This window comes from Heloderma suspectum, chromosome 8, assembly GCF_057233095.1.
Source record: "Heloderma suspectum isolate Gila_16-S chromosome 8, 16-S_ref, whole genome shotgun sequence".
Taxonomy (NCBI): Eukaryota; Metazoa; Chordata; class Lepidosauria; order Squamata; family Helodermatidae; genus Heloderma; species Heloderma suspectum.
This window is the reverse complement of record NC_139465.1, coordinates 48339649-48356996: the sequence shown is the minus strand read 5'-3', so window position 1 is coordinate 48356996 and position 17348 is coordinate 48339649. Positions and strand designations below refer to the sequence as shown.

At 49.8% G+C, this 17348-nt stretch overlaps 1 protein-coding gene across 1 annotated transcript in view; it reads left to right on the top strand.

The window, feature by feature from the left end:
* ATP6V0D1 (ATPase H+ transporting V0 subunit d1) overlaps positions 1-17348 on the top strand; it is a 45140-nt gene that overhangs the window by 12618 nt on the left and 15174 nt on the right. The window contains exon 2 of the mRNA XM_084812345.1: positions 12505-12676. Coding sequence (XP_084668471.1) covers positions 12505-12676 — 172 coding nt within the window. The remainder of the gene's footprint in view (positions 1-12504; positions 12677-17348) is intronic.

The following is a 17348-nucleotide window of genomic DNA, read 5'->3' as shown; positions in this document are numbered from 1 at the left end:
GAACTAGAGATCAAATCGCCAACATTCGCTGGATCATGGAGAAAGCAAGAGAATTCCAGAAATATGTCTATTTCTGCTTCATTGACTACGCTTAAGCCTTTGATTGTGTGGATCACAACAAACTGTGGCAAATTCTGAAAGAGATGGGAGTACCAGACCACCTTACTAGTCTCCTGAGAAACCTGTACGAGGGTCAAGAAGCAACAAAAAGAACCAGACATGGAACAACCGATTGGTTCAAAATTGGGAAAGGAGTACGACAAGGCTGTATATTGTCGCCCTGCTTATTTAATTTATATGCAGAGTACATCATGAGTAACGCCGGGTTGGATGAATCACAGGTTGGAATTAAGATTGCCGGGAGAATTATCAACAACCTCCGATACGCAGACGATACCATCCTAAAGGCAGAAAGCGAAGAGGATCTCAAGAGTCTCTTGTTGAGGGTGAAAGTGGAGAGTGCAAAAGCTGGTTTGAAACTCAACATTAAAAAAACGAAGATCATGGCATCTGGCCCCATCACTTCCTGGCATATAGAAGGGGAAGAAATGGAAGCAGTGACAGATTTTATTTTCTTGGGCTCCAAGATCACCGCAGATGGTGACTGTAGCCATGAAATTAAAAGACGCTTGCTCCTTGGGAGGAAAGCTATGGCAAACCTAGACAGCATAGTAAGAAGCAGAGACATCACCTTGCCGACAAAGGTCCGTATAATCAAAGCTATGATTTTCCCAGTAGCAACGTATGGCTGTGAGAGCTGGACTATAAAGAAGGCTGAGCGCCGAAGAATCGATGACTTCGAACTGTGGTGCTGGAGACTCTTACGAGTCCCCTGGACTGCAAGGAGGTCAAATCAGTCCATCCTAAAGGAAATCAACCCTGAGTGCTCATTGGAAGGACAGATGCTGAAGCGCAAATATTTTGGCCACTTACTGCGAAGAGAAAACTCCCTGGAAAAGACCCTGATGCTGGGAAAGATTGAAGGCAAAAGGAGAAGGGGACGGCAGAGGATGAGATGGCTAGATAGCACAACCGATGCAATGAATATGACCTTGAGCACACTCCGGGAGAGAGTGCAGGATAGGAAGGCCTGGCGTGCTATGGTCCATGGGGTCATGAAGAGTCGGACACGACTGAACAACAGCAATGTAGCTCAGAATAAATAAGAGCAGGTTTAGAGAGCACTTAGCTACTTTAAATTAGTCCAAGTCCCAATAGCCAGATGAATTATATCCCTGGGAACTGAAGGAGTTTGCAGGTATTATTTCAGAGCTGCTATCTGTAATCTTTCTGAACTCATGCAAATAGGTAAGGTACCGCAAGCCGAAGGCAGGCAAATGCTGTCCCCATCTTCAAGAAGAGGAAGAAGGTAGATCCAGGAAACTACAGGCCAGTTAGCTTGACGTAAATATTGGGCAGAATTCTTGAACAGATGATTATACTGTCGGGTTATGATCAACTAGAAAATAATGAATTGATTACTAGGAGCCAACATGGGTTTGTCAGGAATAAGACATGCCAGACCAAACCTATCCCCGCTTTTTGATAGAATTACTGGTGTGGTAGATCATGGGAATGCTGTGGACATAGTATATCTTGATTTCAGCAAAGCATTTGACAAGATTTCCCATGGTATCCTTGTTGACAAGATGGTAAAATGTGGGTTGGACAACAATATAGTTAGGTGGATCCAAAGCTGGTTGAGCAACCGTACTCAGTGAGTGCTAATTAATGGCTTGGCATCCTCCTAAAGGGGAGGTCTCAAGGGGCATAGCTCAGTGCTAGAGCGCATGCTTTGCATGCAGAAGGTCGCAGGTTCAATCCCCGGCTTCTCCAGGTAGGGGTAGGAAAGAATCCTGCCTGAAACGCTGGAGAGCTGCTGCCAGTCAGTGTCAGCACTACTGGGCTAGATGGAGCAATGGTCTGGCTCAGCATAAGGCAGCTCCCTGTGTTCCTGTGAGTGCTGCAGGGCTCTGTCCTAGGCCCTGTGCTGTTCACCATTTTTATTCAGGGCTTGGATGATACAGAGAGGTTGCTTATCAAATTTCCAGACGGCATGAAGCTAGGAGGGATAACCAACACCACAGAAGACCTGATCAAGATTCAGAAGGATCTAGACAGCCTGGAACACTGAGCCAAATCTAACAAGATGAGATTCAACACGAATAAATGTAAAGACTTGCATTTAGTTACAAAAAAACAAAGATAGAAATATAGGATGGGGGAGACCTACCTTGGCAGCAGTAAATCTGATAAGGACCTAGGTTCATTATTGGATCACAAGCAGAATATGAGTCAGTAGTGTGATGTGGCAGCCAAGAAAGCTAATGCAATCTTGGACTGCATTAACAGAGGCAGAGTGTCCAGATCATGGGAAGTAATAGTGGAATGTTAAGCCAGCATCACATTCTTCATTAATCAGGCCACATTTCATAGAATAGTGGGGTTGGAAGGGGACTATAAGACCATCGAATCCAACCCCCTGCTCAATGCAGGAATCCAAGTCAGAGCATTCCTGACAGATGGCTGTCCAGCCTCATCTTGAACGCCTCCAGTGTGGGAGAGCCCACCACCTCCCTAGGTCATTGGCTCCATTGTCGTATTGCTCTTACAGGATGTTTTTCCTGATGTTCAGCTGAAATCTGGCTTCCTGTAACTTGAGCCCATGATTCCGTGTCCTGCACTCTCAGATGATCGAGACGAGATCCCAGCCTTGCTCTCTGTGACAACCTTTCAAGTACTTGAAGAGCGCTATCATATCTCCCCTCTGGGCACCCCATTTTCAGAAGGGACACTGACAAATTGAAGTGTGGCTAGAAAAGAGCAACCAGCTTGGTTAGGGGTCTGAAAACCAAGTCCTGTGAGGAACAGTTGGAAAAACTAGTTATGTTTAGCCTGGAGAAGAGAAGATTAAGGGCACATGATAGCAAGCTTCAGGTATCTGAAAGGCTGTTATACATGAGATGGAACAGACATGTTCTTTCTTGTTCCAGATTGCTGAACTAGAACCAAAAGGTGGACAAATTCTGCAAAACATGCCCCCCCCCCGAGATTCCTGACTTGTGTTGCTGATAATTTCCTCCTACAGAAAGTGGAGGAAGGAACTAGAGGATCGGCTATCCTTGACTTGATCCTAACCAACAGAGATGATTTAGTGGATCAAGTAGCAGTTATGGGAACTCTGGGGGAAAGCGACCATGTTATACTTGAGTTCTTGGTTCTAAGGGAAGCAAAAGCCAAGTGTAGCCAAACCCGTGCCCTGGATTTTAGGAAAGCGGATTTTAATAAATTCAGAACAGTGATAAGTAAGGTCCCATGGCAAGCAACTCTAACGAGAAAAGGAGTCCAAGATGGGTGGGAGTTCTTAAAAAAGGAAGTTCTCAAGGCAGAATTACAAACAATTCCAACAAGAAAAAATGGTGGAAGACAACAGAAGAAGCCAGTGTAGCTTCACAAAAAGCTTAGAGATGACCTGAAAACAAAAAAGGATACATATAGGAAGTGCAGAGAAGGCCAAGCAACAAAGGAAGAGTACAGGCAGGTAGCACAGAATTGCAGGGATGGCGTCAGGAAGGCTAAAGCTGAGAACGAGCTGAGGTTAGCGAGGGATGCAAAAAGCAACAAAAAGGCTTTGTTCAGCTACATGCATAGTAAGAGACAGAGGAAAGAAATGGTGGTTCAGCTATAAAATAAGGATGGCAAAATGATAACAGATGACAAAAAAAAGGCAGAGGTGCTCAACTCCTACTTCGGCTCAGTCTTCTCCCAAAAGAGGGTCTAGGAGCCCCCTGGCAAAGGCGAAGTACAGGCTGAAGGGGCAGGATTGCAGCCTGAGATCGATAGGCATATGGTCAAGGAACACCTAATTACTTCGAATGAGTTCAGATCTCCAGGGCCAGATGAACTGCATCCTAGAGTAATAAAGGCACTGGCAGAAGAACTCTCAGAACCGCTGTCTATTCTCTTTGAGAAATCTTGGAGGACGGGGAAAGTGCCAGATGACTGGAGGAGGGCTAATGTTGTCCCTGTCTTCATAAAGCATAAAAAGGAGGAACCTGGGAACTACAGACCAGTCAGTCTGACATCCATCCCTGGGAAAATTCTGGAGCAGATGATAAAGCAATCCATCTGGAAGCACCTTCAAAACAATGCAGTGATGACTTGAAGCCAACCTGGATTTGTCAAGAAGAAATCCTGCCAGACAAATCTGATCTCCTGTTTTGATCAGGTCAGCTCCCTTGTGGACTGTGGGAATACTGTGGACATCATATACCTCGACTTCAGCAAAGCTTTCGACAAAGTGCCCCATGATATCCTCGATGAGCAAACTAGCTCTAAGTGGGCTAGATGAAACAGTGATCAGGTGGATCCACTTTTGGCTGCAGAATCGGACTCAAAGAGTGCTTATCAATGGGATTCCAGCCCGGGAATGGATGGGGGGAGTGCTACCCTGTTGGTTCTTCTGGACCTCTCAGCGGCTGTCGATACCATCGACCATGGTATCCTTCTGGATCGTTTATCTTGACTGGGCTTGGGAGGCACAGTTTTAAAGTTATTCCGGTCCTTTCTGGAGGAGCAGTCTCAGAAGGTGGTGCTGAGGGACCGTTTCCACCCCATGGCCATTAGCCTGTGGGGTGCTGCAAGGTTCTATCTTGTCCCCCATGCTTTTTAACACCTACATGAAACATCTGGGGGAAGTCATCAGGAGGTTTGGCCTGAAATGATACCCAGCTCTACCTCTAGGTTCCATCTGCACATCCTAGGGAGGCTGTGGAACTCTTGAACCAGTGTCTGGAGGCTGTTTTAGGATGGATGAGGGTGAACAAGCTCAAACTTAATCCAGACAAGATGGAGGTACTGTGGGTTGGGAAACCAACTACTTCAGATGGAGGTTTACAACTGGTCTTAGATGCGGTTTCACTCCCCCTGAAAGACTAAGTGCACAGTCTGGGAATCCTCCTGGACTCTGAGCTAACTGGGGAAGCCCAGGTGGCTGCGGTGTCCAGGTAGTGCTTTTTTCCAGCTTAGGCTGGTACACCAACTGCGGCCCTATCTGGAGCGGACGGACCTTGCCTCAGTTATCCACACACTAGTCACGTCCAGGCTGGACTACTGTAATGTGCTATGCGCGGGGCTGCCTTTGAGGATGGTTCAGGAACTCCAGCTTGTGCAGAATGCGGCTGCCCGTGTATTGATGGGAGCGAGCCGATTCGATCATATAATGCCTATACTGTGCCAGCTGCACTGGTTGCTGGTGCATTTCTGAGCCCAATTGAAAGTGCTTGTTTTGACCTTTAAAGCCTTAAACAGTTTGGGACCAAGTTACTTGAAGGACCATCTACACCCATATCAGCCTGCCTGCACTTGAAGATAAGAAAGAGAGGCCCTTCTCATTTGCCCACCTGTGAGAGCAGTCAGGTGGGTGAACAAATATAAGAGGGCCTTCTCTGCAGTGGCCCCGCATCTTTGGAACAAGCTGCCATCGGAGGCCCACCATGCTCCCTCAATGCAGTCTTTTAAGAAGGCCTTGAAAACATTATTTTACCTTGGCCTTCTACTGATATGACTGCTACTGTTGCTGCTGTTAACATTATTGTTGGTTTTATTGTTGGTTTTAATTGTTTATTGTTGGCTTTTATTGTTTTTACATTTTTATGACTTTTAATATTTTAATTGTTTTTATGTATTTTATTGTTGTAAGCCGCCTTGGGAGGGCTTCTGCTTTGAAAGGCGGCCAAGAAATATTTTAAATAAAATAATAAAATCTTTTCAAACTGGGGAGAGGTAACAAGCAGGGTACCGCAAGGCTCAGTCCTGGGCCCAGTGCTCTTCAACATTTTTATTAATGACTTGGAGGAGGAGGTGCAGGGAATGCTTATCAGATTTGCAGATGACACAAAATTGAGCGGGATAGCTAATACCCTGGAAGACAGAAACAGAATTCAAAGTGATCTTGATAGACTGGAGTGCTGGGCAGAAAACAACAGAATGAATTTTAATAGGGATAAATGCCAAGTTCTGCCCCTAGGAAAAAGAAACCAAACACACAATTACAAGATGGGGGATACTTGGCTCAACAATACTACAAGCGAGAAGGATCTTGCAATTGTTGTTAATCACAAGCTGAATATGAGCCAACAATGTGATGTGGCTGCAAAAAGGGCAAATGCTAATTTGGGCTGCATTAATAGAAGTATAGCTTCGAAATCCTATGAAGTACTAGTTCCCTTCTACTCAGCACTGGTTAGGCCTCATCTTGAGTACTGTGTCCAGTTCTGGGCACCACACTTGAAGAAGGATGCAGGCAAACTGAAGAGGGTTCAGAGGAGGGCAACGAAGATGATCAGGGGACTGGAAACAAAGCCCTATGAAGGGAGACTGAAAGAACTGGGCCTGTTTAGCCTTGAGAAGAGAAGCCTGAGGGGAGATAGGATAGCGCTCTTGAAAGGTTGTCCCAGAGAGGAAGGCCAGGAGCCCTTCTTGATCATCCCACAGTGCAGGACATGGAATCATGGGCTCAAGTGGCAGGAAGCCAGATTCCGGCTGAACATCAGGAAAAACTTCCTAACTGTTAGAGCAATACGACAATGGAACCCATGACTTAGGGAGTTGGTGGGCTCTCCCACACTGGAGGCATTCAAGACAAGGCTGGACAGCCATCTGTCAGGGATGCTTTGACTTAGATTCCAGCATTGAGCAGGGGGTTGGACTCGAGGGTCTTACAGGCCCCTTCCAACCCTACTATTCTATGATTCTATGTGGTATTTTAAGAGTAGCAGTTTTCAGTTAAGCATTAGGAGAAACTTCCTAACAGGGAGAGCTGTTCAGTAGTGGAACAGGCTGCCTCCGGAGGTGGGGGTTCTCCTTCGCTGGAGGGACAGCATGCCAGTGGCTGTCCTCCCTGAATGGTTAGTGCCCCACTATTGTCACACCCCTTGAATTACAGGTGAAAGTCCTGACTTTGCTCCCATCTGGGTGTGTTTCCTTTCAACTTCAATGTGGTGGTGTGCAGAGGCCAACTGCCAAAACAGTTATCCTTGTCCTAATATTTCTGGCCCTGACTGTAGCTGTTCTCCCTCTGGGATTTGTGTGAATTGTGCTCATGAGCTGTAACTCTCTAGCTCCTGTGGTCTTCAGTGTTGTACAAATGGTTTGCTTTGGCTGACCCTTTACATGTATTGGGACGGCCACACACTCCCTCCATCTTGTGTTTCCACTCGTCAGGTCATTCCATAATGGCAACATCCCACTCCTGTCATTCCATAGTGGCAGCCTGGCAATCTTTAGTGGCAGCCTGGCAATCTTTAGTGATCAGTTATTCACTGATCAGCAGGCAATTAGATCCAGGCCATTACGGCAAACTCCAGGGCTCATGCCTGCCCTGGCAGCCATCCACTACAGCTAAACGTGTGTTTTTTTAGGAAAAGGCATTGGAGCCCAAGTCTGTCTGGAACCTCTGATCCATGGGGCACTGTGTTACTCAGTGGTGAGGAAAGGGAGGCAAATGCACTCTGCACATGCCTACGACTTTGGCTTGATATGATCCAGGGTGGCTGTTTCTCATATGTGCAACTTTCACAGGGAGACCTGCCTGTACTTCTTCCTCCAGAGAGCCAAATCTTCACACCAACTCTGGGAATTAAGTGAGGCTGAGGAGAGAGACCGACTGGCTAAAGGCCACCCAGTGCGTGTTGTGACTAAGTAAGGCATGTGAACCCGGATCTCTTAAGTCCAGCATGGCACCCGCTGCAACACTGTAGCAGTATGTTTCCGTATGTGGCCCATGGCACAGAACAAGCCCCCCTGCCCGCTTCACATTTTGTGACCCGCTCACTGAACACGAGAAGAGCCCTGAAGCTGAATCAAACCCAAGGGGGCCTCTCACGGCCAGCCTTCTCTTGCCACAGTGGCCAACCAAATGCTCCATTGAGAAGCCCGTAAATAGGCATGAGTGCAGTGGCATCCTCTTGCCCATGTTCCCCAAGCAGTTGCTATTGAGAGGTGTGCTTCCTCTGATCCTATTTTTGATAGCCACCATTGATAGCCACCAGGGTTGATAAAAATTGATGATTTTTTTAAAAAATGGATTTTTAAATTTAAATCAGATTTCAAAATTTTCTTAAAATAATTAATTAAAAAAAAAGAGTCTAGGCCAAAGATACCATCATGAATACTAATTATACAACTTCTAATTACATTATTTGAATATGTTAATGAAGTTTATGGAGATGGGAGATAACCTGATCGGTCCTATTCTGCACTGTAGGCGGTGTACAGAAGTTCATGTGCTCGCGCGCGCACGGTCTCTCTCTGCCTTGCCTTTAAGTGCAAAGGTTGTTGTTGTTGTTCAGTCGTGTCCGACTCTTCGTGACCCCATGGACCATAGCACGCCAGGCCTTCCTGTCCTGCGCTCTCTCCCGGAGCGTGCTGAAGTTCATATTCATTGCATCCGTGATGCTATCTAGCCCTCTCATCCTCTGCCGTCCCCTTCTCCTTTTGCCTTCAGTCTTTCCCAGCATCAGGGTCTTTTCCAGGGAGTAGAGAAGGTCAATGAATACAGAATTTGGGGAGATGGAGTAGATCTGAACAAGGAGGAGGAGTCTGGATATAAACGCAAGGGACAGGGGAGGGGAATAGAAAGTGAACCCAAAAGTGAAGAGAACATTTTCATGCAGTCCCGATTCCTGAAGAAACTTCTGTTGCATGCAAGGATGGTGTGGGCATCTGTTTGGGGCTTGAAGCCTGGCGATTCCTCTCCAGCTCGGCACCCCTGGACGCCAGTTCATGGCTGCCCACGCTTGCCCAAATTGGCTTGTGCCCAGTTGGACAAGCGCATGGCCACCTGCTTCCTCCCCAAGCTGCCTGTCTCTAGGAATGGTGCTGGTTGCATGCTGGGCCTCTTCAGGCAGTCCAGTCCTGTGGGGATCGCACCCAGTGGGAACTGCCAGCCTTTTTCTTCTCAGCTGTTCCTCCTATGTGGGTTTCAGAGCATGTTTTGAGCAGAAGCAGCCACACTCCCTGCTTCATGTGGATCTGCCTTGGTAGGTTCTTGGGTTCTTCTCTTGCTCGGATGTGGGGTGGAGCAGCAGCACTGAAGTGGCCACTTGACCTCGGTCGCTGGGCCAGCCGCACAGGCCCACCCAGACTCCTTGATGTGTCCATGTCACACCATCTATCTTAACAACAGTGGTGATGCACACACATTGGTTTACGTTTTCATTTTACTTTTTTACTGAACTAAACCTTTCTATTGTAATCTGCTTTGTAGTCTATTTTCTATTGTAGTGTATTTTCTATTGTAGTCCAATCTGGATAATTTGGATTTTATGGCAGCATATAAAGCCTAATGACTGAATACTATTAACAGCAAGAACAATAACTGAGCTTGTGCCAGAACTGTACAGTTCTGTTACAGTGTCTTCAAGTTGTTTTCTGTTTCTCAACCAGAGTTCCCAGAGCCACTCATAGATAATAACAATGAAAACACCAAAGAGAGCCTGTTTATAGCTTGTTTCACTGTACTCATATACTGCCTTTCTGCCAAGGCGTTCAGAGGGGCTCATGATTTAATGTTCGGCCTACTGAGAGTGGGCTTGTCTTGGGCAAGGTCTGTTTGGGAGCTGAGGTGTGAGCACCCTGGTGTGGGCGACTTCTGCCTACCACATCAGGGCATGCAGGTCTTTAGGAGGGGGCGGAAGGGTTGCCCGAGCAATTCTCCAAGGCAATTGGCGGCCTCCTCCGGAGCTAAGGGTATGAGGTCCCTGGCGGAAAGGGCCGGCCCGAAAGGCAGCTGCCTGATGTTCTTGTGCAGCGTGGAGCCTCCAGCACTGGTTTGCCTTCTCTGCCCACTTCTCTCTTTCCCAGGGGTGCCAGCGACTTTGCTGCCTTTACACGGGTGAGGAGTCTTTTGCCCCGAGGGCCACGCGGGATGGTGGGCTGGGGGCAAATGCCAGCAGTGGGCAGGGCCTGACCTCCTCTCACCCTTCCCCCATGTGCCAAGATTCCATCGTGCGCCTCACCTTCGCCCCCTGCCCGGGTGGCAGGTGCTGGCTGTGCATTGCTCAGCAAAGCCTTGACGCCTCAACAGGGCACAGGCTGCCCTAGATGGTGCTGCCGCAGTGACATTTGAATGAACCGTGAAATACCTGGGGCAGCAAGGAGGAGACGGCTGGCATCTGGCTGTCCATCCCAAGGGCTGTATCCGTTTTTGGCTCTGTTGGTCACAGAGCTAGCAGGAGAGAGAGCTCCTGCTGACCCAGGTATACAAAGTCCCCACAGCAGGGGTGGCTTTCCCTGTGGCTCCAGTGCTCAAGTAGCACAACCAGAATGTAGAGCTGAGCTTGCTGGCTGAGGGCTAGAACCCAGTGGCCATCCACACGCAAATCCAGGGCAGTGTTGCTGCTATCAAGCCCTTAGGACAGGAGTGGGGAACCTGTAGCCCTCCAGAGCACGTGAGACTAGCACTCCCATCGTCACCAGCCTTTGGAAACACTGGCTGGGGCTGATAGGAGCTGGAGTGCAGCAGCCTCTGGGTGGCTGTAGGCTCCCCCCTGTGCTTGGGCCTCCTGAGCTTACTTGTGGCTGTGCCATCTTACCCCCACCCTGCCCTGGAGCACTGCTTCTCCTTGCCTTGGGTGGGATTGCTCTGTTTTCCCTGTTTCTTGGTCCTCAGTGTAAAGCGGAGACGTGATCACACAACTCATGGATTCCCTGGAGGAAGAGAGTGCCTTGAACTTCTTCAGATGCCAAGAAACTGTGAAGGATTTGAATGGGTGTTTTTTCCATCTGGTTCCATTCAGTCTCTGCCTCCCCACCAATTTCTGTGGCCTTGACAACCCAGGAGAATGTCAAATGAGCAGACGAAGCTGGAGGACAGAGTGGCACTTGAAGGAGCACATTTGAAAGGGTGTTTATCATGGCTGGCTTGGCCCATGGGCTGCAAAAGGAGGTGCAAAAAGGAATGAATTGGAGCCAGAAAGTCATTGGCTTGGACAGAGCAGGAGGAGCTTTTGCCAGCATGGCTCTGTTGGGAGGGGCATTGGGTTTTCTTTCTTGGCATCCTTTCTTGGTGTTTGGAGTACAAGAGTGGCACCCGTGGTAAGAGGCTGGAAAGGCAGGTATTGCGAGGCAAGGCGGAAAGACCTGGGTGTGTTTAGCCGGCAGAGCAAAGAGACTGGGGAGGGCTTTCTCTTGGGGTCTTTCCCCACACTACCTCCTGGTGAGTGACCCTGAGAAGGAACTCTGGCGTGCAGTGCCAGAGCTCAATGCCTGAGCGCCAGCCCTTCCCGAAGAAGAGAAGCTCCAGCAGGTGGCCCAACCAGCAGAGGCAGAGCCTCCATGGAGTCTTCACTGGGAGCTTTCAGAGCACAGGCAGAGAAGAGCTGCCTTCCACTGTGGGCCTTTGGTAGCCCAGTCTCTGTGTGTGTGTGAATAAATGGCTGCCAGTTGCCCTGTGCCATGGGTTGTGCTGGGTGGGAATGATGCAGGTTCCCCCAAGGGGAGGCTGCAGTAGGGAAACAAGAGAATTGGGTTTTTTTCCTGTCTCCTGCTAGAAAGTGTTAAGGGAACATCCAAGGCAGGTTAGGTTGAACAGTCAGGAATTTATTGAAGCACAGACACAGCTGTGGGAGAGTCAGTCGAAACTGAGTCTCCCCAGATACAAAAAACAATGCGTTTATACAAACCCTTAGTTGTGCTCGAGAGCTAATTTAGCTCAGCAACAGTCTTATCAGTACAGCTGCATTCTTATCTTCAGGGATGAGCTACTTTGGTGGATAGGAATTTCCTGCTTATAATGAGCAAGTTACAATTACTTTCTCATGGCCAGACACATGCACGTTCTCTCAATCCCATCAGGAACCTTGCCTGAACCAAACTACTTCCAAGGCCTAGTCAGGCCTACCTTCACAAAAGTATTAGTGGGGTATATGTGGGTATGCTGGTCATGTATGCGGGCTGGTTTGGAAGGCTGACATAAAGGCATGTCAGCAGGTGTACGGCTCTTTCCCAGGGTGGGTGAGATTGGATGTGGGGTGGGTGGGAGAGTGCTAGACAGTCAGTCACGCTTATTGGAGAGGGAAATGGGTGGATGGTTCAAGCTGGCCAAATGCAAAGGTGATCAGAGTGCTTCTCCAGGACAACTCATGACCTGGGCTAACGTGGGTTGCCGCACTCCTGTGCCCCAAATGCTGCTTGGCGGGTTTGACGCACCTCCTGGCAGCAGCCAGGATTCTAAAGCGGACGTAAAGCGTATGCCATGCCATCAGGGCACAGAACAGAGTGTTATGTGCCTGGTTTTATTTCTAGGGTAGGTGACTGATTTGTACCAAGGGGCTGGCCTTTGGTGGGCTCAGGAGATGAATCAAGCAGAACCCCCTCGCTCCATCCAGCAGGTGTTGTAGTGGCACTTTTCTGGGGAAACCTTTCCATCGGGGGGGGGGGGTAGCCCTTTGACCTCTGCCCTCCATCTGGGTTGAGTCCTGAAAGTTGCTTTCATTTTTCCAGATCTGAAGCTTCATCTGCAAAGCACAGACTATGGGAACTTCCTGGCAAATGAAGCTTCTCCTCTCACAGTATCCGTCATTGACGACAAACTAAAGGAGAAGATGGTGGTGGAGTTTCGCCACATGAGGAATCATGCTTATGAGCCTTTGGCCAGCTTCCTGGACTTCATTACGTAAGTGCCAGCTGCCTTTCAGGAGAGGTGCTGCAGGCATGTTCCGTAGCACAGAGACTGTGGCAGCTTCTGGGATTGGAAGCTGCAGATTGGAACAGGGCTGGTGGGTTGGGTTGAGACGCTGTCGTGTATGCCAGTTTCTGTGACTTCCTCTATCTGGTCAGGGTCTGTCTTACTGGACTGTTGCAATGATGGCTAGGGTGTCTCCCCTGCCAAACAAGCTATCAAGGTCAGCTTGCCCTGGAAATAGTTTTCTGACCTGGGAACCTAAGATCGCCACCATTTAACTTCTTTGGGTTTCCTTGTAGAAGTGCTGGATCCTTTGGAGGTTGAAGAAGATTAGACATGGGAGATCTGGTTTCCTTCTGGATGAGTGACGGGGCAAATGTTCTCCAGAGCAATAGTTTCAAAACACACAGCAAAGCACACTGTGTTGTGAGAAGCTGGACAGAGGTGTGCTATTTGAGCGTCTTCAGATAGCCTGTGTAGACTCAAATGTGGAAGCTTGGAGAAGTGGGTTCCTGGCTTCCTTTTATCTCCATTATATGATAAGCCTTGTCCCCCAATCCCACACTTGCCCATTTAGAGGGAAGGCTCTCCATGTAGAAGGTCCCAAGTTCATCCCTTGGCATCTCCAGTTGAAGGACCTTGGCACAGACAGTGCCGGCCGAGGGGGCCAGTGGTCCAGCTCTGTATAAGACCGTTCCCTGTATTCCTCTGTGTTGGCCTAGGAAGCTCCTGTGCATTGTCTTCCAGAGTCTCCAGGTGAAGCTGGGGAGAGTGAACGAGGCTCACTGAGTTCAGCTTGTGAGAAAATGGCCCTTCGTGCCTCTCTGACTTTAGATGGCAGCCGCAGAATAGATAGTGGGCAGTGACCCCAGGCAGTTGCTACTACCTAGAATCGTAGAATCATAGAAGAGTAGGGTTGGAAGGGGCCCACAAGGCCATTGAGTCCAAGCCCCTGCTCAGTGCAGAAATCCAAGTCCCTGACAGATGGCTGTCCAGCCTCCTCTTGAATGCCTCCACCGTGGGAGAGCCTACCACCTCCCTAGGTAATGGGTTCCATTGTTGTATTGCTCGAACAGTCGGGACGTTTTTCCTGATGTTCAGCTGGAATCTGGCTTCCTGTCACATGAGCCCATTATTCCGTGTCCTGCACTCTGGGATGATTGAGAAGAGATGCTGGCCTTCCTCTCTGTGACAACCTTTCAAGGACTTGAAGAGCGCAATCATATCTCCCCTCAATTTTCTCTTCTCATGGCTAAACATGCCCAGCTCTTTCAGTCTCTCCTCACAGGGCTTTGTTTCCAGTCCCCTGATCATCTTTGTTGCCCTTCTCTGAACCCTTTCCAACTAGTCCGCATCCTTCTTATAGTGTGTTGCCTAGAACTGGACACAGTACTCCAGATGAGGCCTAACCAGTGCTGAGTAGAGGGGAACTAGGACTTCCCGGGATTTGGAAGCTATGCTTCTATTAATGCAGCCCAAAAGAGCATTTGCCTTTTTTGCAGCCACATCACATTGTTGGCTTCTATTCAGTTTGTGATCTACAACAATTCCAAGATCCTTCTTGCTTGTGGTGTTGTTGAGCCACGTATCCCCCATCTTGTAACTGTGCATTTGGTTTCTTTTTCCTAGGTGCAGAACTTGGCATAACTTAGAACCTGCTAAGTACAAAGGCATAAGTGATACCATCAGTATTGGATCTGTGCTGATCAGTAAATACCCCCCCTCTTTTCCTTGAGGGTACTTTCTTGGGCAGTGACAAGCTGCTCTTTTCGGTGCTTGATCCAGCCTTGGTCACTGCATTTTATGAAGGATTGTAGAGCCCTAGAGCTGGAAGGGACTTTGTAGGTCCAACACCCTGCTCGGTGCAGGGTGCAGCTACAGCACCCTTGACAGATGACTGTCTGGCCTCTGCTTCAGTGCCTCCAGCACAGGAGAGCCCACCGCCTCCCAAGGTAGTCTCACTTGGCAATTTGCATTGGGAGCCTTGTTTTAGGGCAGAAGCAGGCAACCTGGTGCCCTTCAGGTGTTTGGCACTACAACTCCCATAATCCTTGCCAGGATGGGCAAAGAAGAAAATTGTGGCGGGGTTGACTATGTGACAGAGGCAGAGTGAGCATGAGAGCCCACAAGGGGGTCCGCTGTTCTTTTGCTCCTCGGATCTCAACTTTTGAAAGTTACAATTAGCCAGTTCAAGGCCAGAAATGTGAGGAGATGCGGCACTTGCTATTCATGATAGAGGAGAACACATGAGCAAATCTGGCGTTGAGCTCCAGCAGGCATTGGAAATGTGCTGCCCTGACCAGGTTGGGTCATGGTGCTCTCGTGGCCGCCTTGGACATGGCAGGGAAGTGGGGATCTTTCCTTGGGCCTCTTGCTTTTGGGGAATGGGGCACTCTTACCCCAGAGCGCAGCCACTTGGCCAGCTCCTACAGTGCTTTCTTCCCCAGCCAAGCGCCTCAATACAGTGTGCAGTTGGCTTGGAGGTGCCACTCTGAGCGTGCCTGGTGCCAGCTGGATCAGTCCTGCTGCTCACTACCAGCGGGGACTGCAGTGCTTGTTCTTGGGAGAAGGTTCCTTGTTGGAATCCTTTTTTACAGTATCCTTGCCCTGAATCAACTGCAGTAAAACAAATGTCACTCAAAGCAAAGCTTTTCATAGCTTCCTGAGAATCCTCCCACACCAAAGGAGCATTTGTCTGTCTCCCCCAGGGATTTCTCAGCTGTGCCCTCTCTTGGCCTTGGTGGGGCTCTGTCCCTGGGCCCACTTGCTTCCGAGTTAGGGTTCAGTGGCAAAGGGCCTTGTTGCAGCACTGAGGGAGGTGGGACTTGCCCTGTCTGCCAGATGCAGGCCTGGCTCTGCGGGGGGTGGAGTGTGAGTTAGGGGTAGAGCCAAGGCCTGGCTTTGGAGTGCTGTCTCCCTGTTCCCTTTGGCAGTTGCAGGGTAGGCCTTTGTAGCCAGCCAGACTAGCCATGGGAGCTAATTGGAGCTGCCCCCACCCCCCAGCACAGGATGCTTTGCCCGTCCTCTTCCCTGCCCACACAGACCTTCTGGCCGTGAGGACAAGCCAGGAAGATTCTTACAGTGGCTGCCTGTTTGAGGGGCGGGGACAGTCTCTTAGATGCCAGCCCTAATGGTGAACTTGTGTCTGGACTGTACCACTTCAGAATACAAGAATAAGCTCATTATACCAGATTGCCATTTCCCGCACACAGAAATGGCCCAGCTTTCTCCCCAGCATGCTGAGGCCCTAGGCTCGGATCAGCCTCCTCATCCTGCTAGTTGTGTGCGCGAGACCTTGGCATGTGGGAGACACGCTGCCTGGTTGCTTATGGTCATCCCCTGGACAGCAACTCCTGCAGTGCAGATAGGGGGCTTATCAAGCTTATCTATGGGGTGAAACATGTAGCCCCAGGACATGCTCTGCTTCATGCTCTCTGTGCTTTGGGAATGGCGTCCATCAGTTTTCACAGCTGGGAGACTCCATTCACGACTGATCAAAACTCTTCTGCCTTGGCAGCAGCATTTCTGCTCAGCCCTGGTTCAAAACTTCAAGTTTGCTGAACCTCTGCTTCTGCTCCGTTCCCTGCAGCTGCTGCTGGTGCCCCAGTCTCGTTGGCTGTGATCCTGCATGCACATAGCGTGAGGAAAGGGGGGCAACCAGCACCTTGGGCAGCCGATGGCCAGCTCCTTGCAACCAAATTAAGTGCAAACCAGAGAATCAGTGGCGGCGGCCATTGGAGGCTGTCCAAAGTGTTGTGTGTCCTTCTGCTCCAAGGGCCGTCGGCGGGCTTTTTTGCCTCTGGGAGTAACTTCAAAGCTGCTCCCGGCCTTACTTGTGGTGCAGAGCTGCTCTGGGGCTAGATTGTCATCTGGCCCAGGCAGGAGGTGGCGCTGCGGCGGCGCTGTGCCGAGAGCAGAAGTGCTGCTGGCTCCTCCCGCCTGAGCAGCTGCCTGCATTGCTGACTCTTCTGTGGGCAAAAGGGGGCTCGCCGTTTCTAGGCAGTGTTCCCCTCCCCTCCCCACCTAGTTCTTCTTCTCTTTGCACAGCTTGGGCAGTACAAACTGGCTGCCAGGACCCAGGAGACTCGGGTGCCTGGCTGTCTCACTGAGAGGAGGAGGAGGGGAGGGCTGATGAGCGGTGTGTTGCGGGGAAGTGGCAGGGCATCAGGTCTGAAGTGTAGCCGCCAGACTGAAACCCCTTCCTGGGTCTGGCTAAGGAGGCCCGGCTCGTGGGTGGGACTGGTTTTCCAGCTGCCTGTGATCATCCGCAGTCAAGGCAAGGGGACAGTCTTTCTTTCCTGGCTCCCTCTCCCTGGGTTCTGCTTTTCTCTCCATCTGGGGAGTTGGGCCTCTTCCCCAACAGGCTATCACGGAGTCAAAGTCCATCCGGCCAGCTGTGGGGCTGGCATTCTTTGCTCGTCCTGGGGCATCTGGAGCAGGTCAGGGAGAGGCAGCACTCCGTGGCTAAAGGGCCCCGCTTTGAAGAGGCTACACAGGAGTACTTGGGTGTGTTCCCTTCTGTGTGCCACCTCCCAGGCCCCACTGAACCTGCCAGGCACTTCTGGACCCTTGGAAGGCTTCAGGGCTGTGCCCTAATTGGTCTCGTGCTGCTTTGTCTGATTCGGGTTCCTTTATTTTAATTTGCAGTACTTGTTTTAGTTAC